Source organism: Rhinopithecus roxellana, chromosome 6 (genome assembly GCF_007565055.1).
Source record: "Rhinopithecus roxellana isolate Shanxi Qingling chromosome 6, ASM756505v1, whole genome shotgun sequence".
Taxonomy (NCBI): domain Eukaryota; kingdom Metazoa; phylum Chordata; class Mammalia; order Primates; family Cercopithecidae; genus Rhinopithecus; species Rhinopithecus roxellana.
The window spans coordinates 59,945,636-59,972,345 of record NC_044554.1 but is presented as its reverse complement, the minus strand read 5'-3'; the positions used below and the strand labels follow the sequence as shown (position 1 = coordinate 59,972,345).

General features: G+C 38.3%; 1 protein-coding gene across 2 annotated transcripts in view; it reads left to right on the top strand.

Moving 5' to 3' along the window:
* EXOC4 (exocyst complex component 4) overlaps nucleotides 1-26,710 on the top strand; it is an 850,866-nt gene that overhangs the window by 58,092 nt on the left and 766,064 nt on the right. For both annotated transcript variants that reach the window (XM_010357736.2, XM_030932531.1), the window contains exons 4-5: nucleotides 2,821-3,005; nucleotides 14,521-14,627. In XM_010357736.2, the coding sequence (XP_010356038.2) occupies nucleotides 2,821-3,005; nucleotides 14,521-14,627 (292 nt within the window). The remainder of the gene's footprint in view (nucleotides 1-2,820; nucleotides 3,006-14,520; nucleotides 14,628-26,710) is intronic.

The following is a 26,710-nucleotide window of genomic DNA, read 5'->3' as shown; positions in this document are numbered from 1 at the left end:
TGTTGGGTTGACTGCTACCTCACCAACTGTTCCTTTGTGGGTGAACTTTATGTTTCCAACTCCTTAAAACCAGATAAGATAAATGTTAGGGCTGGGCGCAGTGGCTCACACCTGTAATCCCAGCACTTTGGGAGGCTGAGGTGGGTGGATCATGAGGTCAGGAGTTTGAGACCAGTCTGTTCAACATGGTGAAACTCTGTCTCTACTAAAGATACAAAAAATTAGTTGGGCATGGTGTCAGGCTTCTGTAATCCCAGCTACTCGGGAGGCTGAGGCAGGAGAATTGCTTGAACCCCGGAGGCGGAGGTTGCAGTGAGCCGAGATTGCGCCACTGCACTCCAGCATCGGCGACAGGGTGACTCCATCTCATAAAAACAGAAAAAGGTAAATGTTAGGTTTCTAAATATATATTCTAGAGAGCAAATGTTGCATTGACAACTATTTTCTTTAAATTGGTTTGAGTACCACTTAGTATGGTTAGAGTAAGGGAAGATAGTGGCCTTGTCCAGCTTCCATAATTACAGCTTTATAAATAGACTATTAATAAGTGAAGGCCAGAAAATAAAACAGTGATTTCTTATAGAAATAAGACACTATTCTCTTTTCTCTTTTGTGGTAAGGTTTTCAAATTTTTGAAGTTCTGAGACTACCTTTGATAATATATATGTTAATTTTACTTGTATTTTGGGTCAAGGAAATATATTCAAAGTTTGTCATTTAAATGGTTACAATGGCTCAAAGAAGGAAGGAACACTTACTGAAATTGCTTCACTAAAACATGTTGGGAATACCCTCTGAGGTTTCTTTACTCATGGAATAAATAGGTACTCTTAAAAATAATTTCAGTAAGCATTGAGGAGGTGCCAGGCACTGTGCTAAGTGTTGTACCTGAATTTTTACTTTTAATTTAATTAGGTGGCTTTGAAAGTTGACACTTGTCATAAAATTCTGTATTTGGACCATGTACTGTTTGGGTTAAAAATCTTCATGTAAATTCCTACAAACAAATCAAGTGTGGATGTGCAGTGGGTGGTTTTTAAGCTTAAATATCTCAGCTGGATTTAATTACCTTAAGGGATAAGGCTACATGATGGGCCAGTGATTTACCAAATTATTTTTCGTTTTTTGGATCTCAGTGTCACTAGAGGTTAATGCATCCTCTTTTCTCTGCTAGAGACCCGAGTTAAAATCCATTTTAGGGCATAAGTGTAAATGAATTTGTTGTTGTTTTTTCCTCCTTGGGGACACTGGTCATTTTGTGAGGCTGCCTTTCCATTTGGAATTGCTGGCAGCTTGCTCTGGGCCCAGGGCCTCTCATAGCAGGGGCAGTTGCAAGTCAGCGTGAAAATGAACTGGTAGGCTTCAGAGGGCAGAGCTGGCCCAGGGCTTGTCACTCTTACATTCCTTGATTCTTTCTTGGTTAACTTAAGGAAACTTATTTGCTACTGACATTTGATTATAGCACATCACAAAACAAGTGATGTGGTTGTGGGTAAGCCATCACATTTTCTTTACCATTTCAGGCTGGTTTATATTGGGCAGCTACAAAGATTTCTTTCTTCACTGTCCACAAACTCCTAAATGACTCCTTAGAATGCTGTAGATGTGTGATCAACATTTTTGATCACCAATGTGTTTCATGGCTTTAATTACCTATTGTTTTAGTGTAAACGGTTCATTCTTTAGGAGCGTGTTTGTATCCAGAATTACATTTAAGGGTTTTACCCTGAAGTATCATTAGTTATTTCCTTTATCTGTACCTATTATGAATATTTAGTATAACCTACGCAGGGAATAACACACATAGCATTTCATCCCTGAGGGAGCTCACTTGTGTTCTTTCCCTCTAAGCTCATCCTGTCATTTCTATTTTCTCTCAAAGAATAGCACCTAGAGTATGCTCTTTAAGTTTTTTTCTTTGAAAAGATACAAGATCTTTATACATAAAAACAAACGTAATTTTGTGTACATGAATAAATGGGATCATATCATGCATGCTGTCTTTTTTTTTTTTTTTTCCCTTTGCAGATGTCACTTTGTGTTTCAAAGTGAGTGGGTTGCTCCAGGTTCCCTGAAGCCTTCATGTTCTCCATTTATTGTAGGCATTCCTATACCAGTTTGATTTATACAGTCCTTTTGCCTTGAAAATCTCCCAAACCACTTTGTACCAGGAGTATCTTCCTCTTTATGTTATGTCTTCCAGTCACCGTTCATTTCCCATTTCTTCTATTAAACTGAATCAGGACAAGGAGAGGTGATGACTACTATTGTCCACTTGTAGCATTCATATAAAAAAATGTATTTACCTCTGTATGATGTGTATTTGTAAAAGAGTGAGAGAGAGCCCGACTCTTGGTAAGCATAAAGAGTCATGATTGCTGTGAGAACAAGTTCTTTTTAAAACATTTATATAGTGTGCTTTTTTTAAAGCCTTAGTTTAAAAAAGCTAACTTTGAGTAAAAGTTGATTAAACCATTAGTACATGGGATTCCTGTGAGAATGTGAATGAGAGTATCATTTAAATAGGGAGGTCTCTTTACATGTGTCCATTGATGGGCGTGTGTGGGCATAAATAGTTTGCTGTGGTGCTGTGTATGCTTTCATGTTTATCTTTGTCAAGACTGTTTTATCATTATCTAAGGTGAGAAAAACTCTCCCCTAGCCACATTATACTCTGCAAAGTCTTGGATATGCTGATAAAGTTCTCATAAGCTCCCTTTTGTTAGTATCTTTTTAAGATATCTTTCTTATTTACAATATTGCCAGGTTATTAAGTTGTACTTAATTTCTTTCTTTCTTTTTTTTTTTTTATCTTTTCAGGTGTCAGCAGTTGAGTCTTTGGAGGGCCCCCTGCTCCAGGTGGAAGGACTGAGTGACCTTCGACTAGAGCTTCACAGCAAGAAGATGAACCTCCATTTGGTTCTCATAGATGAACTACACCGGCACCTATACATCAAATCGACTAGCCGAGTTGTGCAGCGTAACAAGGAAAAGGGGAAAATGAGGTTAAAGAGGCTCTTTGCTATAAGTGTCTTGTGGCAGTGTAGGATTAGAAGGAATATTTTTTGTTTTCCAGAATGTTGTTGTAGTTTATTTTTCCTTTAATGTACTGTCTCTGAAACTTCAGGATGGTTTTATAATAGCAAATACTCCATGTTCTGAGAGGCTGACATTTGAAGTTTGTTCATTCATTCATTCTACATTCATTATGGTCCTTTTCTGTGAGGATATATAAGAGTAATTTACTGTGGGTCTCATATTCTGGATCAGAGACATTGGTACGTCTCAGAAGGAAGTTGAAAAATTCTTAAATTGGACTGTGAAGTCAGCCTAATTAAGAAATGTGGATATATTGGCTGGGTGCAGTGGCTTACGCTTGTAATCCCAGCACTTTGAAAGGCCAAGGTGGAAGGATCGCTTGTGCCTAGGAGTTCAAGACCAGCCTGGACAACAGAGCAAGACCCTGTCTCTACAAAAAATAGGCCAAAATTAGCTGGATATAGTGGTGTGCACCTGTAATCCTAGCTACTCCAGAGGCTGAGATGAGAGGATGGCTTGAGCCCAGGAGTTTGAGCTGCAGTGAGCTATGATTTCTCCACTGTACTCTAGCCTGGGTGACAGAGACAGAGACCCTGTCTCTTAAAAAAAATGACAAAAAGAAATATAGATGTATTGATTGAATAAGATTCTTTGTTACTTAGGGTTATGTTCAGCTTTAGGTTGTCCTTTTTCTGGAATAGTTAAGGAAAGGTTCAGAGAGAACACTTTTATTCCTTGGTTGGTTGTAGCATAGCCCTATATTTAATGGCCTGGGTAGTCTCAAGAAATTCATTAGGTTAGTAGAGGCCTGGTAGGGAATAAGACTAGATCTTAAGATGATAGAACATTGGAGTTTTTAGCATGTTAGATAGCTGTGCATGGTACATGTCCTTCCAACATTTCTTTAGAATAGATCTTTTCAGAGGGCATTTTAGCACTGTCTACTGAAATATACATGTTGACGCTTTTTCATTCAGATATAGACAAGAAGAGTACTGGAATCAATGCACACTGGGAATGAAGTCTTTCTTACCCTGTTTGAACAAAAAATGCCAAATTTGCATGTGATGCTTCAGTTTAATCAGAGACCCTGACAGAGAAAGAGAAGTTTCTACCTCTTTTCAGCAGATGGGCACTAGAAATACTTCTGCCGGGCACACAGATTTGATATGTATCTGACACATAACTTCAAGGCTAGCTCTGAGTACGGTATCTGTCAGTACCTCAGCAGAGAGTGAAGTGGTGGGTAGGGGAAGTGCTAAGGAATTCTTTCTACAATGCCTGGTGATAAATAGCAGATCTGAAGAGATTTCTTCCCATACAAGGTTAAGTAATAAAATCACTATGAGTCCTGTGAAAATATTCTATATTATAAGGGAAAATGAGCATTATTTTGAGGTCTCAGAGGAAGAACATTTATTTAAAAAAAATTTATGTAAAGCAAGCAAGAAACATTTAAGAGACTTAAGCTCAAAGTTTCTCAAAAAATATAAGAAACACGATGTAGTAGACTATTCAGAATAATCACTCCTTTCCCCTCTACTTTAGTGTGAGGAGTAGTATTTCCTACCCTTTGGTTTTGGGGCTTTGGCTTTTGCCATCATTAGGGTACATGACACAAGCAGGGGCTTCAAATGTGCTTATGCTGTTGAGTGTGGCCTCTCGTGCTTCTGCCATTGTCTTGCTGTTGGTCCCAGGAGAAGGGCGAGAGACACATGGAACTGACTGAAGATCAGCAGACCTGCCTAGCCTGCATCAACCAACCCCCAAAATATATGCTTATTGTTGAACATTATTGAGATTTTGTGGTTGTATGCAGCAGGCGCATAGCTTATATGAAAACAGTAACCAGGAGTTACAAGAACAGAGTGAGGAGAGATGCTAACAGAGCTAACAAAAACATGGAAAACATGTAAGGAAACCAAAATGAAGTAGGGAAATTTAAGTCTTTAAAACTTTAGAGAGAAGATCTGAATCACTGATGTGGAGGGAAAACTTTTCTCATGATGAAGAGGAAAAAGACAAGATGCCAAAAGGAAGATGATAAATATGGAAGATGAACAGTGGCCAATCCAGTGATTTTAGGGTTTCCAGAGGATCACACTAAAATGATAGTGTTTGGGGCTGAATTATATTCTCCCTAAAATTCATATATTGAAATCCTAATCCCCAGTACCTCAGAATATGACTGTATTTGGAAATAGGGTGTTTTAGGAAGTGACTAAGTTGAAATGAGGTCATTAGTGTGGGCCCTAATCCAGTAGGCCTGATGTCCTTTTAAAAAGGAAATTTGACACACTTGGAGGAAAGACCATGTGAAGACACAGGGAGAAGATGGTCACCTACAAGCAAAGGAGAGAGGTCTCAGAAGAAACCAGCCACGCCCACACCTTGATCACAGACTTCCGGCCTGCAGAACTGTGAGAAAGTAAATTTCTGTTGTCTAAGCTATCCAGTCTGTGTTAACTTTATTATGGCAGCGGGAGTGAACTCAGGGGATCAGAAGCAATAATTAGAGTATAAATAAAGAAACCCACTTAAACAGAAAAACAAGTCTGCAAGTTGAAAGAATTTAAGGTAAAGTTAATAAAAAACTTAATAAAAAAAGTTACTCTTTGATATAATCTGGAAATTTTTATGATTTTCCAAAACAAATTTTATAAGCACCGGGAAGAAATATTATGTGATCTGAAGTGATAGAGATAATTATTTGCCCACCCAATATCCATTCTTCCCTTCATTTTTAATGACAATCTTTATTTCATTCCTGGTGGCTATTGGCCCAGCTAAAAGGCTGCATTTTCCATCCTCCCATATAGCTAGAGGGCGATTAGTGGGACTTCAGTTTGCAAGCTGTTGAATGGGGAGGTCATTAATTTTTCAAAGATACCAATTAAACTGGTATGCTCACTCTTTTACCCCTCATTTGCCTTTCTTTACTTTCTATCTGGGACATAGATTGGTGCCATCAAGCCATCCTAGACACAAGGTGACCTTGAGGATAGAAGCCACATCCGAAACTCCGTGATCACCTTGAACCTCTTTTCTAGGCCTGGATGGGGTACTTCTTTAATATGAGAGGAAGTTTTGTTTTACTCAGACCACTGTTATTTGGTCTTCTTTTTATACACTTAAAACCAGTTCAGTTACACAGAAAGGAGCAAAAATCAGGCTCACCAGGATTTGCTGAATACTAACGCCAGAAGACAATAGAACAAAGTCTATAAAGCTGAATGGAGAAGAGTTGGGATCAAAGACTTCTCTACCCAGCCAAGGGGACATTGATATGTGTAGGTGATAGAGAGACATTCTCAGATATGAATTTATAATAAAAAAACATGAGTATTCTTTTTCTGAGCAAAATTCTCAGAGGTAAACTGTAAGACCTACATCAAAATTACAACCAGAGAACAATAAAGTTGTAGGTAATTTGAAACAACTTTGAGGGCCACATACTGTTAAATATGTACGTGTATATTTGTAAGTAACTGAAAAATATATTTTTGCAAGATTGAGAATATCAGCTAAAAACCATTGTTGAAAAAAAGGTCGGCCAGGCATGATGGCTCATGCCTGTAATAAACTTTGGGAGTCTGAGGTGGGAGGATCACTTGAGGTCAGGAGTTTGAGACCAGCCTGGTCAACATGGTAAAACCCCATCTCTACTAAAAATATAAGTTAGCCAGGCATGGTGGTACGTGCCTGTCGTCCCAGCTACTCAGGAGGCTGAGGCAGGAGAATCACTTGAACCCAGGAAGTGGAGGTTGCATTGAGCTGAGATTACGTCACTGTATTCCATCCTGGGTGACAGAACAAAAAAACAAACAAAAAAAAACAAAAAAAGGTCTATGTAGTCAAGGAGTACTCTCTAATAGTAAACAGAATTTATATCACTTTTTACTCAGTTAATAGTGACTAGGAAATTTGGATAGTTAGGAGAAAGGAATGCTGAATTCTTGCTTAAGATGAGGGTGAAGTTTTGTTTTGGACTTTAGTAATTAGAGAAAATGTTTAATTTTGTTTTTATTGATCTAGATATGTATATTTAAAGATTTTTATATTTAAAAATCAATAGAGAAGACAAATAAAAATGTTCTGTATTACAAAGGATATTGTACTGCAGCCCTCCTTTGTCAGCAGGGGATATGTTCCAAGACCCACAGTAGGTACCTGAAACTGCAGATAGTACTGAACCCTGAATCTGCCTGCACAGTAAATTCTCACTTAATGCTCTCAGTAGGTACTTGGAAACTGTGACTTTAAGTGAAATGAAGCTGTAACTTTAAGTGAAATGACGTACAGAAGGTCCTAGAATAACATTGTGTCCTTCAAGGTCCTCTGTTGATGAGAGAAAAACAAAAAATGGTTAAATGGTTTCATTATATGCCAAGATTCTTGATTGCAAATAGAGGAAATCAGTCTGGGTAACAAAAATAGGAAAAGAATTTATTGGAAAGTTATCAGGTTGTTCACGGAATCTATGGGAAGTCTGTATAATCAGGCTCTAAAACCCAGTAGGAACCAACGGAGATTAAGCAGCTGAGCACACACAGTCTTAGACAAGCCACAGGAAGGGTCTGTTTGGGTTGCTATTTTTGCTGGCACCCTGCCCATAGTAGCTGGATTTTAATTCTTCTGTAAATGATCTCTAAATGTCCCTGCATCTTTCCTTTATCTCTTCAAGATTCAAAGTTCTGGATTCAAGCATCCAGTTTGCTGAGCCTGGTAATGCCTGGCCTCCTTCAGCTTCCATAGTAGGAAGTGGGGCCTTCTTTTTGCTTTGATGCAGTCAGTGGGGATGGACTGTTCAGATGTTTGGTAGCCAAAACAAACACCCAACAAATTTCTACTGCGGGAGAAAACAAAGGAAATCACGTGAAGGCACTTACGTATAAAGACTACTAGACATTTTCGAAGTAGAAAATAGGTAGTAGAATTGACAAATGAAAGAAAGGTACATACTCACATACAAAAAATAATAAATATTTTATTTGGAGGAAATGAAACAAATAAATGGTGAGACTGTCCTTGTTCTTAGCTCATGAAGATGTCAGTTCCAGTTAAATTCCAGTTGAAAATTTTGAAACTGTCAAATGAAATCTAAAGTTCACATGGATGAATACATGCGTAAGACTTGTTTAAAAGAATTGTGAAGGGAGGTTATGAGGGGGGCATTTCTTATGTGATATCAAAGCATATTGTAAAACTGTTTTAGTCAAAACAGTACAGACATGCAAAAACAAAATTTTTTTAAAAAAGAAAACAGTACAGACATGCAAATAGAAAATCAGATGGGTGAGACAAAGTAGAGTTGAGAAATAGACCCCAGGATCTATGGACTTTGGTATTTTTGAACAATAGTTCAAGTCAACTGGGGGTAATGAAGGCTATTTATTATATAGTGTTCAGACAATTGACTGTTAATTTGAAGAAAATAAATTTAGATGCCTACCTCTTATGTACAAATAATTCAGCCAGATGTAAAAATCACATAACACTGTATTAGCATTAGAAAAACTTATAGAAGGATATGTGTGGAGGAGCCTTTTCCAAGCATATCAGAAGACATAAAGAAATATATTAAATGGTTTAGCCATTTAAAAACCCAAAACTTACCTTTAGTAAAACGAAGTCAGAGGATAAACTACACTCTGAGAAAATATATGTATGTCATATAACGCTTTAATATCTAAAGCATGCAGATATTTGTAAGCTTAGTAAAAAGGGATATAGACTGTTCATAGATTAAAAATGCAAATGGCTAATAAACATAAGATTGTTCAATATCATGAGTAGTCAGAGAAATACACTTTTGAAAAATTAAATGCAATTTTTTGTTCAAAGACATTGATAGCATGTTATGATGGCAAAGATGGCGGAAATGCATACCTTTCTCTTAATGGTGGAATAACCAGTATGCCTTTTTGGAAAATAAATTTGCATATTCTTTGTCCAGGGAATTTTGTTTCTAGGTCTACATCCTACAAAAACAGTACCAGTTCATAAAAATATATGTAACAAGATATTCATTGTGACATTGTTGGTAAGAACAACAAAAATATGCAGCTTAAATGTTCATCAAGAGGAGTATGGTATATTGATACCATGTAATTATAGAACTTGAATGATAATGGTCTCTATGTGCTGATGTGGAAAGGTTTCTAAGGTGCATTTTTGGGTCCCAAAAGCAAATTGAAAAATAGCATAGATAGTACGAACCTATTTGTGAAAGATTGAAAAGATAGAAACTTAAATATGTATACTTTATATGTTGGTATAAATATTTGTATGTGTATAGAAAATGTCCAGACAGATAATGTCAAAACACTGACAAAAGGAATTACTTGTGAGAAATGGAAATGTGAGGTGGGGAATAGGGAAGTAGAAATTCTTTTATTTCCTGTATACATCATGAGCGTGTTTAAAAAAAAAATACAATTACTGATGATCTTTTTGAAGATTTTTAAAAATGAAATGGGAAAATGCTTAGGCTATATGCTTGAAGGGAAAAACTGGAATTCAAAACTATGCAGGATGATCAAAGAATGTTGAAAAAGGAGCATGTGTGCCATTTTTGTGGTGTGCGATGTTGGGGGTGGATGGAGAGACAGAGACTCATTTTTAAATTTTTTTTCAAGCAATCCTTGCACCTCAGCCTCCTAAGTAACAGGCATATCACTGTGCTTGGCCTTGATGCTCCTTTCTGTAAAATGTTTTGGAAGGCAATATACCAAAATGATGTGAATGGATTATTTTTTTTTTTTTGTATTTTCTAGAAAGAATTTACACCTTTATAATCAGATAAAATTAAAAAGTTGTTTAAAAGTAATTCTTTTATTTATTGCATGATCTCTTGGATTAATACTTGGTTTAACCTTGCTTCCTCAGCCATCCTGGGACATCCTCTAGCTCATGGAAGAGAAAATTTGGTGTCCATATTTGTCTCTGGGCATGTAAAGAACGTTCTTGACTCCATTGTATTTGTTCCCTATTTTGTCTTTTAAAGATTTTTTTTTTCTGTTCACATATGTTGGTTTTCTTTTTATCGTTCAGTTTTTGTTGTTTTTTTTTTCCCCTCTTTGCTTAGATTTAAAATTTTTAGCTTCACTTTATTTTCTGTTACCATGTCTTCACCTTTGGTCTGTCATTTGAAACAATGGCTCATTTTTACTTTTATACCCTCTAAATCATTCATTATTCTTTCTGAGTGTTCCACCAGATCTTAGAACTATTGAGAATTACTATGCCAGCCATTCCTGTTTCATTATTTAGTTAAATCTTCTTACTAAGGGCACATTATCTTTGACAGATATTTCTCAGCTCAGTTTGATTTAACAAAATTTTATGAGCACTTGCTCTTTGACAGGTACTGTGCCAGCTGTTCTGGTTATAGAATTGAATATGTCAGTTAATTCGATTTACAACTTAAAGTTCAACTCATCTCTGTCATTTTTTAGTTTCACAAAATCAGCCAAATGAGTTGCAGTTGTAAATTTTGTACGTAGTTGAACCCATTTATTGCGAAACGAAGGAACAGAAATATGTTATAATTAAAAAGTAGATGTTTAATAAGCTGTCAGCACTTCTAACCCCTCTTAAAAAACTGTTTTCATGTTGTGAAATTTTGAACATTTAGAAGCAGATCTTTACTAGTTGGATGGTTGGTTAATGGCCAGGAAGTTCTTGAGGTTACAGTGGCAGTGGTTGTTGTTGCTTGTTTTTGGTTTAATTTGTTGTATACTTTTCTTGTCCTCTACCAATGTTGCTATTAAATGGCAAAATGCATTCGGTCATAATATATAATTGGTAATTTTGGGGGGACTGTTTTATACTAGCAGGGATTTACTGTATATCAGCTGTCTTTTGATCTCAGTTATGAATGATTCTGAATGGATTTAAAATAAAAAATTGTAATCATGTATTTAAAATGAAAAATACTATCAATATTTCCAAAAGAGCAGTCTAATTTTTATTTTATTTTTTGTTTACAAAAAATGCTTTCTCTGAGAGATTAAAAACCCTTTGAAGGTATTAATTAATCCCTTCTCAGCTTTATCTCTGATATGTGGTGAGGTCTTTTTCTCTCTTGTGAAATGCAAACTGAGGTCCATACTATTTAATGCGATATTCTACAATAGCGCCTACCTTCTGCTGAGCTTCATTCATGTCTATAGTCACAAAGTGAGTGGGTGTGCCCCTTTCTCTGGAACTTTTGAGACTAAGTCCTTTCATAAAACAGCGGGAGCAAAACTAAAGTCATTTCCAGAGTTACTTGCCTTTGGGTTAGTGCTCACAAAGGAGAAAATTGAAGCCTAAGGGAACATTTTAGAGAGAGAGATGAGTGTATGAAAATAGTTTTGCAGTAAATTGACTTTCTAAAAGTTTATTGATGGAATTCAAGGGCCCTTCTGGCTCTGATAATAAAATCAGCAGGTTATGTTTTTCAGAGTTGAAATGGCAAGTCGTTTATCACCCTAAATTTAACCGAAATATGTTTTTAGGTTAAAACTGAGAAAATAATTGTAGGATTTAATCTAAAGTGATTCGCATGTACATCTATGTTCATAGAAGTATGTACTGTTATAAATACACGTAAAAATATCAATGTGCACTGAAAAGTATCAGTGTGCACTGTTTCATCATTAGGTGTGGCAGGCAGTATTCCAGCTATATAACTGAATTTCTCTGCTGATTGATACCTTTGTTTATGCTTTGAAAATAATTCCTCCACTTTGTTCTAGAAATATTTAAATATTTAGACAATGTATTATTCCTGTCATTTAAAGTTAAAGTTTTTTTACTCTGTAGCAGTACCATAAACCTGTGTCTTTTTTTATAATTAAAAAATTTTTTATTGCCCCAGCACTTTGGGAGGCCGAGATGGGCGGATCACGAGGTCAGGAGATGGAGACCATCCTGGCTAACCCGGTGAAACCCCGTCTCTACTAAAAAAATACAAAAAACTAGCCAGGCAAGGTGGCAGGCACCTGTAGTCCCAGCTACTCGGGAGGCTGAGGCAGAAGAATGGCGTAAACCCGGGAGGCGGAGCTTGCAGTGAGCTGAGATCCGGCCACTGCCCTCCAGCCTGGGCGACCGAGCGAGACTCCGTCTCAAAAAAAAAAAATTTTATTTTACTTTATTCATTTGTCCATTGAAGCATTTTATTTGTAAATATGTATTACATCCCTAGATGAAGAACCCCAGAATTTTCTCTCCTGTGTGTTTTTGTGTTGCTTCTTCATGGTCCATGATTTGAGCGAAATCAGTACAATGAAACCAAACTGGTGGTATGGGAGCAGATTATTCTGTGTTTTTTCTAGATTTTTCTAGATCTTTGAGTTGGACATCAAATCTGGGGCTGATCACACTTGTTCACAACAACTTGGTCACACTGTGAGGTTCACAACAATTTTTCCAGCTCTGGGATCATCAGTGATTTCAAATTCGCCCATGTACCCATACTTTGTCATCACAGTTGATGAAGACACCAGACAATGACTTTGGAACAAGGTCTAGTAAGAACCAGGTGTTTCCCTCTCTTTTCGGCATTGTCGATGCTCTTGAAAGCAGCAGACAGGACATTTATGCACACCATTACGGTGGCATGGAAAGATGGTGGAAAGAGCTCTCTGTGTCTTTGGGCATCTGTATCCAGGGCCTAGGGGAACCTGTAAAGTGTTTTCTAATTGTGAGTAAAATGCAGGTGAAAGAGGATGACGTCACTGAGTGGAAAAAAATGAGAGGACAAAAGAAGTCATAAAACATGAAAGAACGGACAAATCGATTATCTATTTTATAAATAGATAAACCATTATGAAAAGTTATTGGATTTGAGGACTGTTGGATTTTCTTGAGATAGTTTAGGCTGGGAACTTACAGGTTTATATTGGTGGAAAAGAGTTGTTGGGAGGATGCCAGTTCAATTCCTGGTAAATGCTTTCTGTTACTTTAATATCTCATACTTCACTTTTCACATTAGCCTGTGGGTAATTTTAACAATTGAAAATATGCTGTTTGGTTTAGCTCATTTGGAAATAACGCTGTTTGGTTTAGTTCATATCTTAGTCATACTCGCATCCTCAGAACTGAGCACAGTGCCAAGCACATAATGGATGCTGAAGAATCGTTTGAGTAATGATTCCCTTGTTCCTTGTAATAAGTGAAAAGGGAGAAGTTAATGACTGTCATAGTGATCCTCAAGGCCTAGGACAGTGGCTCCCACATTATTTGCACTCAATGAAAAGAATAAACCCTTAAGTGATAATTTCGCTCTTTAACACAGTGCGAAATTATCACTTGAACCTGAATTATCACCTAACAAACTTTATTTTTCAAAGTTCTCTGAGAGAACATGTTTGTTTTTTATTGGGTTATAAATACACACATACCTAGCACATTCGTTCCAAAAGAAGTGTAGGGGGGAGATGGGGATATATCACTGTAGTGGGGGCAGACGTTGTTCCCAATTGCACACATCCTTCCTTTCTTCCATTTGAAGAAATCTTTCCTATGGGCTTGGTCGCTTCCCTGCTCTTCCTTTGCCTGCTCTCCATAGCCAGTGCTACTGATGATGTATTTCAGTACTAAAAAGTGAGAATTACGGCTTTGACTTCCCTACCCTTGGATTTGGCTCCGAGGGGCTTTTCTGTTGTAGATAGTGTGGCGAGACGATTCCATTTCTTGAGAGCAGGGCATACAGTTTAGTTGGCTTGGCATTGCCTGCATTCTTGCACTTAACAGGTACTTTGAGATGGGAATTAATTTGAAATTTTGATTTTTATAGTTTTCGTGATTTAAAATTAATGTGTTTATTTTGAAGGAAGTTGATTTATTAGTTTCTTTAAAGTTTATTAGTTTATTTAAAGTTAATTATTAAGATGAGGAGCTTGGCCTTCTTAGGAAAGGTGAAATGGGTAATCAAATACTGAATTAACCTGTTTGAGATCCTTAAATCATTTTAATTGTTGTGATTATCAACGTCATGAAATTTATGAGTCTCTTTTGAAGAAAACTAAATGTAGTAAACTTCTGGAATATGTCAAAAACTGTAGCCTGAAAAACATATGTAAACACTAGTTAAACCTTTATTCAGTATCATGGCATGTTGTCATTTGATCTTTCTTTGTTGATAAATTAATATTTAATACAGATACAAAGGAGGATAGTGAAATTGCCTGGCATAGTGTTATTACAAGGTGGTTATCCAGTGATCCAGAATACACTACGCTAATTTTTTAAACAGCTTTGAATGAAATGACAAAATAAAAATTTAAGTACTTAGAATCCTTACAATACATTTTTATACCCCTGTCTGTGACAGTTACCTCTTTATTGAAAATATACTGGGGAGATCCAGATGTTTGAAGTTCTAGTGTAAAGAGGACTCATGACAAAAACAAAAGTGGTAAGGATGGGGCATGTAGTGGGAGGACTTCAGTTGGTTTTGGAGAAAGTGGTAACTAGTGCTGTTTTCCATTTCAGCTCCCTTGTGAAAGATGCTTCTGTTCCTCTGATTGATGTTACAAACCTCCCTACTCCTCGAAAATTCCTTGATACCTCTCAGTATTCTACTGCTGGAAGCTCAAGTGGTAAGTATTTAATTCTTCAGCCACTAAGCTTTTTAGTATGCCTCAGTTCCTAGGCAAAGACCTGGAGGAGCTTTCTGGGGGCTAAGCTAGGTTGGGCTGGGCTGGGTGGGCCTGAGGTAAGTGCGTTGGAACCTGTGATGAGCCCTTTGCAACCTTCAGAGCAAATAAGATGTACAGTGATTCATTGGTCTGTTGTATTATCAGGGTTGAAAAGTGGCAGCTGAACCTGGCCTGCCTGCTGAATCCAACTGCATCTGTGTTTTATTAGACCAGCCCTCCCTCCCTCCCTCCCTCCCTTCCTTCCTTCCTTCCTCCCCTCCCCTTCCGTCCCCTCCCCTCCCCTCTCTTCCATCTCCCCTCTCTTTTGTCTCCCTCCCTCTGTCCCCTCCTCTCCCCTCCCCTTTCTTTCATCTCGCTCTGTTGCCCAGGCTGGAGTGCGGTGGCACAATTTTGGCTCTCTGTAACCTCTACCTCCTGGGTTCAAGGGATTCTCCTGCCTCGGCCTCACAAGAAGCTGGGATAACAGGTGCCTGCCACCACGCCCAGCTAATTTTTGTATTTTTAGTACACACAGCGTTTCACCATGTTGGCCAGACTGGTCTCAAACTCCTGGCCTCCCAAAGTGCTGGCGTTACAGGCGTGAGCCACCACACTTGGGCGACCAGCACTGTTTTTCTAAAGTTGAATGCTTTTTGATAGAGCATATACTTTCCTTTGTGCTATAATATTTATTACTCCTAGTAGCTTTTACTCAGTTATCTCATGTATTACATTCAATGTCTGGTCCTGGGAGCTTTTGAGTATGGGACCTCTGTCCTATGCCGTCTCCACTCCTAAATGTGCACGCATCCACATGTGCATACATAGTCATACCTGTAACACACTTTGAGGAAATATCCATGAACTTATTTTTTCTTCTTTGAAGACACCCAATATCTTACTGAACAAGACAAAGCCATTTTGGGGTTATGTTTAGGGTTGAGGGCAGGAGGGTATACTTTGAATGTGAAGATTTAGGGGAATCTTGTGGATTGTCTTAGACTTGCTTTTACAGAGGGTTCAGCTCAACTGGGCTTGGAGACCTTCTGGACCTCTGCAGAGAGTTTCTTTGCTATTATAAGTTTGGGTTGGGGAAGAAGACTGGATGTCTTTTGTGGGATGCCTCACACGTGCCTTCTTGTGGCAGCCAAAATCTTCATTGCATTTTAACAAAATTGTAATGTTTATTATCATTGTCTTTTCAGATAAAAATTAGTTCTTATAGTTCTTATTAGTTCTGTAGAGCTTGAAATAATGAAAAGGTAGAAAAAAACAGAAAAACAATTTGGATTCAATCAGTACATTTTGTATAACTAATTGGAAATATTTCTGTTGAGAGCTTAATATATTGTTGGAGCATATTTTGCTACCTTTAAAATGCCACTTAAAATTATTTTAGGGTTATTTAGGCGTGGAATCTTGAAGTTTATTACTTTAACTACAGGAAAGTATAGAATTTGTTAATAAATTTTCCTTTGTTTAATTAGTAGCCAAATTTTAAAAAATTGCAAACATTTAGTTTTATTATACAATAAATACAATAGTTTGTACTCCAGTCTCTTCTTGGAGCTAGAAAGGTTTTGTTTTCTCCCTCTTTCTGATGTAATGTTGCTTTTGAGTTTTAACACTGCTCTGAGGTGTTGTAGACTGTTGAAATATGAAACAAAATGTATTTGTACCTTTGATTTGTATTTTATCTCTGCCTTTCATGGAAATTACCAACTGTTACATCTTTGCTTTTTTATAATGTGAATCATTACTGCTTAGCCTGGTTATATTAATTTATGTAAATGTTGCCAAGTCAGTGGCCAAGTGAAATAAAAAATTTAATTATTTATGAAGAAATGACAGGGCAGGCTTTGCAAATAAGTGTTGTATAAATATAAAATAAGCTGAAATATGCCAATTATGGCAGATTTCAGTAGAAGCTAATTTTGCTACATCTGTTATTTTTACTATGATAGGCCTTACTTTTTGATAGGCACTTTATTTGTCAGCGTCTGGAGTTTGCATTCATCACCTAGTGGAGTTCATGGTGGCACTCTGACTTTGGTATTATTAGGAATTACTCTTGAAGAACTGCTTGGTAGTTGACTGGGGCTAGGAGCATTATGGGGACTGCTTGTAGAGATGTGTATAAACCTTTCATTTATTTATTTATTTGAGATGGTGTTTCACTCTTGTGGCCTAAACTGGAGTGCAGTGGTGCAATCTCGGCTCACTGCAACCTCCTCCTCCTGGGCTCAAGCGATTCTCCTGCCTCAGCCTCCTGAGTAGCTGGGATTACAGGCATGCATCACCATGCCCTGCTAATTTCTGTAGAGACAAGGTTTCACTATGTCAGCCAGGCTGGTCTCAAACTCCTGACCTCAGGTGATCACCCACCGTGGCCTCCCAAAGTGTTTGGATTACAGTCATGAGCCACTGTGCCTGGCCACAGCTTTCTTTTTAGATGGGTTCATTTCCTTGACTATTCTGAAGACTTGATCTTGTTCTTTTTTTTCTTTTTTTGTTTTTTTGTGCATGACCAAAAAAGAAGGTAAAAATATTACTGATTAAAATCAATAATAGCAGAGGTTAATATGTGTTTAGTGCCTAGTATATGGTGAAGCCATGTCTTAAGTGCTTTACAACAATTTTATAACAATTTATTGTCAGTCCCATTTTACAGATGAGAAAACTGAGGCACAGGGAAGTTAATAATTGATAAAAGTTTACACAGTTGACAAGTAGTTGTGATTTAAGCTCAGAGCCAGGTTCGACTATGCTCTTCTAACCAGTTTGTTTTGCTGAAAACAAGCTAAGTATCCTCTGTGTATTAATTTTCCACTCACGCAAACTTAGTGGCTTAAACAGCATACATTTATTATCTTACAGTTTTGTAGGTAAGAAGTCTAACACAAATCTGATTGCAGTAAAATCAAGATGTTGGCAGGGCTGTGTTCCTTTTTGGAGGCTCTAGGGGAAAACCTGTTTCCTTTCCTTTCTGGCTCCTAGAGGCCACCATATTCCTTGGTTCATGGTCTACTTCCTCCATCTTCAAAACCAGCAACGATGGGTCACATTCTTCTCACGTTGCCTCTCTGTGACCCACTCTTCTGTGCTTCCTTCCTCTTTTTAAGGACTCATGTGATGAGATGGATTCCACCTGGATAATTCTGGCTAATCTTCCCATCTCAAGTCCTTAACCTTAATCACATCTGCAGTCTCCTTTGCAATGTGACTAATCACAGGTTCTAGGGATTAGGACATGGATGTCTTTGGGCAACCATAATTCTGCTTACCACACTCTGCACTGCCCATTTTGTGACTTAAATTATCTTTAGGAGCAAGTGTAAAAATTTGACTTTCTTCAAATTATGTAGCGAAATCTTTTTCAGTCATTGCAGTCTAGTCTTTAGGACTCTATTAATCTGGATCACATTATTAAAGGGAATTGTATAAATGAGGAAGATGTAAATTATGTAGAGAACTCTACAAAATGTTACTAAATACATATAAAATTATGGGACTGATGAAATATACTATAATAAAAAGCAAGAGTTTTGTCTTATTCTTAATAATAAACTGTAAGTCCTAAGAGTCTATTTGTGAAGTGCTCTGCAAGTCCGCCTAGAAAGTAATAGCCATTTTCAGCAGGAAATTTAACATAGGCTCTTAAAGCTCCTCTCTCATTTTGTGAAACAGTAAGATTGAGGGTGTAATCCATTAGAATTGACACTTTTATAGAGGAAGTTCCAGTAGGGAATCCCTGGGTAGTATGGCTCTCCCACTGGGGTACCATAAATTAAGGTTGGAGGTGATTTCCTGAGAACTTTCAGGTTATTATTAATTAAATGAGAATTCTGATTGCTTTTAAACAAGTCGTTTCTCACAAGTCCTATTTTGAGGTAGAGTTGTGGGTGACTATTTTTTTAAAATCATACTTTATGTTCTGGGCTACATGTGCAGAACGTGTAGTTTTGTTACATAGGTATATCTGTGCCATGGTGGTTTGCTGCACCCATCAACCCATCATCTACATTAGGTATTTCTTCTAATGCTATCCCTTCCCTAGCCCCTCACCCCGACAGGCCCTGGTGTGTGATGTTCCTCTCCCATGTCCATATGTTCTCATTGTTCAATTCCCACTTATGAGTGAGAACATGAGGTGTTTGGTTTTCTGTTCTTGTGTTAGAAGACCTGAACCCATCCTATTTTATGGCTGCATAGTATTCCATGGTGTATATGTGCCACATTTTCTTTATCCAGTCTATCACTGATGGACATTTGGGTTGGTTCCAAGTCTTTGCTATTGTGAATAGTGCTGCAGTAAACATATATGTGCATGTGTCTTTATGGTGAAATGATTTATAATCCTTTGGGTATATACCCAGTAATGGGATTGCAGGGTCAAATGGTATTTTTGGCTCCAGATCCTTGAGGAATCACCACACTGTCTTTCACAATGGTTGAACTAATTTACACTCCCACCAACAATGTAAAAGCATTCCTATTTCTCCAGATCTGCTCCAGCATCGGTTGTTTCCTGGGTTTTTAATGATCACCATTCTAACTGGCACGAGTTGGTATCTCATTGTGGTTTTGATTTGCATTTCTCTGATGACCAGTGACGATGAGCATTTTTTCATGGGTCTTTTGGCTGCATAAATGTCTTCTTTTGAGAAGTGTCTGCTCATATCCTTCACCCACTTTTTGATGGGGTGGTTTTTTTTTTTTTTTTTTCTTGTACATTTGTTTAAGTTCTTTGTAGATTCTGGTTATTAGCCCTTTGTCAGATGGATAGATTGCAAAGATTTTCTCCCATTCTGTAGGTTGCCTGTTCACTCTGATGAAAGTTTCTTTTGCTGTGCAGAAGCTCTTTTAGTTTAATTAGATCCCATTTGTCAATTTTGGCTTTTGTTGCCTTTGATTTTTATGTTTTAGACATGAAGTCTTTACCCATGCCTATGCCCTGAATGGTATTGCCCAAGTTTTCTTCTAGGGTTTTTATGGTTTTAGGTCTTATGTTTAAGTCTTTAATCCACCTTGTTAATTTTTGTATAAGGTGTAAGGAAGGCATCCAGTTTCAATTTTCTATATATGGCTAGTCAGTTTTCCCAGCACCATTTATTAAATAGGGAATCCTTTCCCCATTGCTTGTTGTTGTCAGATTTGTGAAAGGTCAGATGGTTGTAGATATGTGGTGTTATTTCTGAGCCTTCTGTTGTTCCATTGGTCTATATATCTTGTTTTGGTATCAGTACCATGCTGTTTTGGTTACTGTAGCCTTGTAGTATAGTTTGAAGTCAGGTAGTGTGATGCCTCCAGCTTTGTTCTTTTTGCTTAGGATTGTCTTGGCTATGCAGGCTCTTTTTTGGTTCCATATGAAATTTAAAGTAATTTTTTTTTTTCCAATTCTGTGAAGAAAGTCAGTGGTAGCTTGATGGGGATGGCATTGAATCTGTAAATGACTTGGGGCAGTATGACCATTTTAACGATATTGATTCTTCCTGTCCATGAGCATGGAATGTTTTTCCGTTTGTTTGTGTCCTCTCTTATTTCCTTGAGCAGTGGTTTGTAGTTCTCCTTGAAGAGGTCCTTCACATCCTTTGTAAGTTGTATTCCTAAGTATTTTATTCTCTTTGTAGCAATTGTGAATGGGAGTTCATTCATGATTTGGCTCGCTGTTTGTCTGTTATTGGTGTACAGAAATGCTTGTGATTTTTGCACATTGATTTTGTATCCTGGGACTTTGCTGAAGTTGCTTATGAGCTTAAGGAGATCTTGGGCTGAGACAGTGGGGTTTTGTAAATATACAGTCATGTCATCTGCAAACAGACAATTTGACTTCCTCTTTTTCTAATTGAATACCCTTTATTTCTTTCTCTTGCCTGAGTGCCCTGGCCAGAACTTCCAACACTATGTTGAATAGGAGTGGTGAGAGAGGGCATCCTTGTCTTGTGCCGATTTTCAAAGGGAATGCCTCCAGCTTTTGCCCATTCAGTAGGATATTGGCTGTGGGTTTGTCATCAACAGCTCTTATTATTTTGAGATATGTTCCATCAGTACCTTGTTTCTTGAGAGTTTTTAACATGAATGGGTGTTTAATTTTATTGAAGGCCTTTTCTGCATCTGTTGAGATAATCATGTGGTTTTTGTCATTGGTTCTGTTTATGTGATGGATTACATTTATCGATTTGCGTATGTTGAACAAGCGTTGTATCCCAGGGATGAAGGCCACTTGATCATGGTGGATAAGCTTTTTGATGTGCTGCTGGATTCGGTTTGCCAGTATTTTATTGAGGATTTTCACACTGATGTTCATCAGGGATATTGCCCTGAAATTTTCTTTTTTTGTTGTGTCTCTGCCAGGTTTTGGTATCAGGATGATGCTGGCCTCATAATGAGGCCTCTTTTTCTATTGATTGGAATAGTTTCAGAAGGAATGGTACCAGCTCCTCTTTGTACCTCTGGTAGAATTTGGCTGTGAATCCGTCTGGTCCTGGACATTTTTTGGTTGGTAGGCTATTAATTACTGCCTCAAATTCAGAACTGGTTATTAGTCTCTTCAGGGACTCAACTTCTTTTTGGTTTAGACTTGGGAGAGTGTGTGTGTCTAGGAATTGATCCATTTCTTCTAGATATTCTAGTTTATTTGCGTAGAGGTGTTTATAGTATTCTCTGATGGTAGTTTGTATTTCTGTGGGATCAGTGGTGATATCCCCTTTATGATTTTTTATTGCATATATTTGATTCTTCTCTCTTTTCTTCTTTATTAGCCTGGCTAGTGGTCTGTCTATTTTGTTAATCTTTTCAAAACACCAGCTCCTGGATTCATTGATTTTTTTGAAGGGTTTTTTGTGCCTTTATCTCCTTCAGTTCTGCTCGGATCTTAGTTGTTTCTTGTCTTCTGCTGGCTTTTGAATTTGCTTGCTCTTGCTGCTGTAGTTCTGTCAATTGTGATGTTAGAGTGTCCATTTTCGATCTTTCCTGCTTTCTCTTGTGGGCATTTAGTGCTATAAATTTCCCTCCAAACACTGCTTTAAATGTGTCCCAGAGATTCTGGTACTTTGTGTCTTTGTTCTCATTGGTTTCAAAGAATATCTTTATTTCTGCCTTAATTTTGTTATTTACGCAGTAGTTATTCAGGAGCAGGTTTTTCAGTTTCCATGTAGTTGTGCAGTTTTAAGTGAGTTTCTTAATCCTGAGTTCTAATTTGATTGCACTGTGGTCTGAGATACTGTATGTTACGACTTCTGTTCTTTTGCGTTTACTGAGGAGTGTTTTACTTCCAATTGTGTGGTCAATTTTAGAATAAATGCTGTGAGGTGCTGAGAAGAATGTATATTCTGTTGATTTGGGGTGGAGAGTTCTGTAGAGGTCTGTTAGGTCTGCTTGTTCCAGAGCTGAGTTCAAGTCCTGAATATCCTTGTTAATTTTCTGTCTCGTTGATCTAATTATTTATAGTGGAGTATTAAAGTCTCCCACTATTATTGTGTGGGAGTCTAAGTCTCTTCGTAAGAACTTGCTTTGTGAATCTGAGTGCTCCTGTATTGGGTCCGTATATATTTAGGATAGTTAGCTCTTCTTGTTGAGTTGATCCCTTTACCATTATGTAATGGCCTTCTTCGTCTCGTTTGATCTTTGTTGGTTTAAAGTCTGTTTTATCTGAGACTAGGATTGCAACCCCTGCTTTTTTTTTGCTTTCCATTTGCTTGGTAGATATTCCTCCATCGTTTTATTTTGAGCCTGTGTGTGTCTTTGCACGTGAGATGGGTTTCCTGAATACAGCACACCGCTGGGTCTTGACTTTTTATCCAGTTTGCCAGACTGTGTCTTTTAATTGGGGCATTTAGCCTGTTTACATTTAAGGTTAATATTGTTAATTTGGTATGTTTTTGCAGTGGTTGGTACAGGTTATTCCTTTCCATGTTTAGTGCTTCCTTCTGGAGCTCTTGTAAGGCAGGCCTGGTGGTGACAAAATCTCTCAGCATTTGCTTGTCTGTAAGAGATTTTATTTCTCCTTCGTTTATGAAATTTACTTTGGCTAGATATGAAATTCTGGGTTGCAAGTTCCTTTCTTTAAGAATGTTGAATATTGGACCCCACTATCTTCTGGCTTATGGGTTTTGCAGAGATCTGCTGTTAGTCTGATGGGCTTCCCTTTGTGGGTAACTCAGCCTTTGTCTCTGGCTGCCGATAGTATTTTTTATTTCATTTCAACCTTGATGAATCTGACGATTATGTGTCTTGGTGTTGCTCTTCTTGAGGAGTATTTTTGTGGTGTTCTCTGTATTTCCTGAATTTGAATGTTGGCCTGCCTTGCTAGGTTGGGGAAGTTCTCCTGGATAATATCCTGAAGAGTGTTTTCTCAATTGGTTCCATTCTCCCCGTCACTTTCAGCTACACCAATCAAACGTAGATTTGGTCTTTTCACATGGTCCCATATTTCTTGGAGGCTTTGTTCATTTCTTTTCACTCTTTTTTCTCTAATCTTGTCTTCTTGCTTTATTTCATTAATTTGATCTTCAATCACTGATACCCTTTCTTCCGCTAGATCGAATGAGCTGTTGAAACTTGTGTATGCTTCACAAAGTTCTCGTACTGTGATTTTCAGCTCTGTCCGTTCATTGAAGCTCTTCTCTACACTGGTTCTTTTAGTTAGCCATTTGTCTAACCTTTTTTCAAGGTTTTTAGCTTCCTTGCGATGGGTTAGAACATGCTCCTTTAACTTGGAGAAGGTTGTTATTACCGACCTTCTGAAGCCTGCTTTTGTCAACCTGTCAAACTCATTCTCCGTACAGTTTTGTCCCTTGCTCCTGAGGAGTTGTGATGCTTAGGAGAAGAGGTATTCTGGTTTTTGGAATTTCAGCCGTTTTGCACTGGTTTCTCCCCATCTTTGTGGTTTTATCTCCCTTTCGTCTTTGAAGTCAGTGACCTTCGGATAGGATCTCTGAGTGGACATCCTTTTTGTTGATTTCTGTGTGTTAATTTTCCTTCTGACAGTCAGGACCCTCTGCTGTAGGTCTGCTGGAGTTTGCTGGAGGGCTATTCCAGACCCTGATTGCCTGGGTGTCACCAGCAGAGCCTAAAGAACAGCAAAGATTGCTGCCTGTTTCTTCCTCTGGAGGCTTCATACCAGAGGGGCACCAGCAAGATGCCAGCCAGAGCCCTCCTGTATGAGGTGTCTGTTGGCCCCTACTGGGAGGTGTCTCCCAGTCAGGAGGCACAGGGGTCAGGAACCCACTTGAGGAGGCAGTCCGACCTTAGCAGAGCTTAAACGCTGTGCTGGGAGATCCGCTGCTCTCTTCGGAGCTGTCAGGCAGGTACGTTTAAGTCTGCTGAAGCTGTGCCCACAGCTGCCCCTTCCCATACGTGCTCTGTTCCAGGGAGATGGGGGTTTCATCTGTAAGCCCCTGACTGGGGCTGCTGCCTTTTTTTCAGAGATGCCCTGCCCAGAGAGGAGGAGTCTAGAGAGGCAGTCTGGCCACAGTGGCCTTGCTGAGCCATGGTGCACTCCACCCAGTTGGAACTTCGCGGTAGCTTTATTTACTCTGTGAGGGTAAAACCTCCTACTCAAGCCTCAGCAATGGTGGACACCCCTCTCCCCACCAAGCTCGTGTCCCAGGTCAATCTCAGACTGCTGCTGTGCTGGCACCAAGAATTTCATAACAGTGGATCTTAAATTTCCTGTGCTCCGTGGAGGTGGGACCCACCGAGCCAGACGACTTGGCTCCCTGTCTTCAGCACCCCTTTCCAGGGGAGTGACCAGTTCTGTCTTGCTGGTGTTCCAAGCATCACTGGGGTTTGGAAAAAAAAACTGCAGCTAGCTCCGTGTCTGCCCAAATGGCTACCCAGTTTTGTGCTTGAAACCCAGGACCCTGGTGGTGTAGGCACTGGAGGGAATCTCCTGGTCTGTGGGTTGCGAAGACCGTGGGAAAAGTTCAGTATCTGGTCCAGAGTGCACTGTTCCTCATGGCAGGGCACAGTCCCTCACAGCTTCTCTTGAGTAGGGGAGAAAATTCCTCGACTCCTGTGCTTCCCAGGTGAGGCGACATCCCACCCTGCTTCAGCTCGCCCTCCGTGGGCGGCCCCACTGGCCAACCAGTCTCAGTCAGATGAACCAGGTACCTCAGATGGAAATGCAGAAATCCACCTTCTTCTGTGTCCATCTCACTGGGAGCTGCAAACTGGAGCTGTTCCTATTCGGCCGTCTTGCCAGCAATCTGTGGGTGACTTTTCTGTGAGAGGTTTTTTTTTTTTTTAAATCATAGTTTATAAGTTATAGTTTGCAAAATATATCATTTAAATGATGCAACAGTCCTATGACGTAGTTAGGGCAGGTACTATGTGATTACTATTACAATTATTATATTTAGATTGTTAAGTTTAAGTGTGTGATCAGATATAAAACATTACTTACAAGATGCAAAGTCAAGGCACAGGTTGGCAAAAGCAAGTAACCCATTAAAAGAAAAGTGATTAGCATCCGCTTAGCTTTCCTACATATTAATGAAGAAAAGAAATGACATAATAAAGAACTGAGCAAATAATGGACAATTCAATGAAGAGTCCCTTTCCATGGAAAAATTGGCATTTATCTGATGGAGATTTAAGTATCTAGAATATGTTAAGAACCTCTATAAATCAATAAAACAAGCTAATAGAATAATAGGCAAAATTATGAACAGTTTACATAAGGGGAATCCAATGCTAATAAATATATGAAAAACCACTTATATTCTAGTTAATCAGGTATTATCTTTACAATCACTTTACAGATATGGAAGCTGAATGCAGGTAGGTTGAGCGGTTTGGCCAGGTTCAACCAAGATGGTAATTGTTGGAGCCTGGCCTCATGCTGTTCCCAGACTAAATATGTAGGGCATGTATTTTGCAAGCCTTTCTGTTTTTCTCCTCAGTCACAGTATTTTGTAATGCACAGAGAAACTAATGTCTAATTTAGATGCAATAGTTCATCTATAACTTAGGTAGAAGGATGGGAGACGTGTGGAGAAAAGCCAATCATTGTAGAAGAATGTTGGTTTAAGCTTTTGGACTCCCAGTATGTCTTTTCATTTGGCAAACTGCCTTTGGAACATTTTGACTGAGCAGTTACTCCCAGGGAACACAGGTATTTCATTTGTGGCCTCTTTATTCATTTTATTCATGCTTCTGCTGGGATTGCGTGAATATGACTATAATGAAACTGGACTTCTTAGTTCTTTTCTTTTTGGTACAAGCATAGGTTAAGCAATAAAAACCTAAAGAGAACACGAATTAAATGATTTTTTTGCTGCTATTTTCTTGATGTGCATTTTATTCCATAAAGTTTTGTTCTGAGACTTAATATATATCTTAAGAATTTGGATGCCGGGCGCAGTGGCTCACGCCTGTAATCCCAGCCCTTTGAGAGGCTGAGGCGGGCAGATCATGAGGTCAGGAGATCGAGACCATCCTGGCCAACATGATGGCCAAAATACAAAAATTAGCTGGGCATGGTGGTGAGTGCCTGTAATCCCAGTTACTTGGGAAGCTGAGGCAGGAGAATCGCTTGAACCTGGGAGGCAGAGGTTGCAGTGAGCCGAGGTCTTGTATCTACCAATTTTGTTGAATTATTTTCAAAATTCTAATAGAATATTTAAAAAATATATTTGTATATTTTCCTGGATTTTGTATGTAAACAGTAAGTGTCTGCAGGTAAGGGCAGTGCTGTCTCCTTTTCTTAAAGATTCCCCTTTTTGTTTATTTGTTTTTAATTTTTGCATAGCTGGGAAAAATTTAATTTTTGCATAGCTGGGAGGCAATAGTGTGAGTCTTGCCCTTAATGGAAATGGTTCTAAAATGTCATCAAGTATAATATTTACTTTTCATTTTTGACTGGTTATTTACGCTTCTGGGTGGGAAGCTATAGATTATATTTTTGTTCTTTTAGATTTTAACCTTAATTTTTGGCACCTACTATGCTATAGAGATATTTTAAAGTTATCAAATATCTATTTTTCTTTAATATTTCAAATGCAGTGCACATTCCAAGGTATGATTATTATTCTTGCCTATAG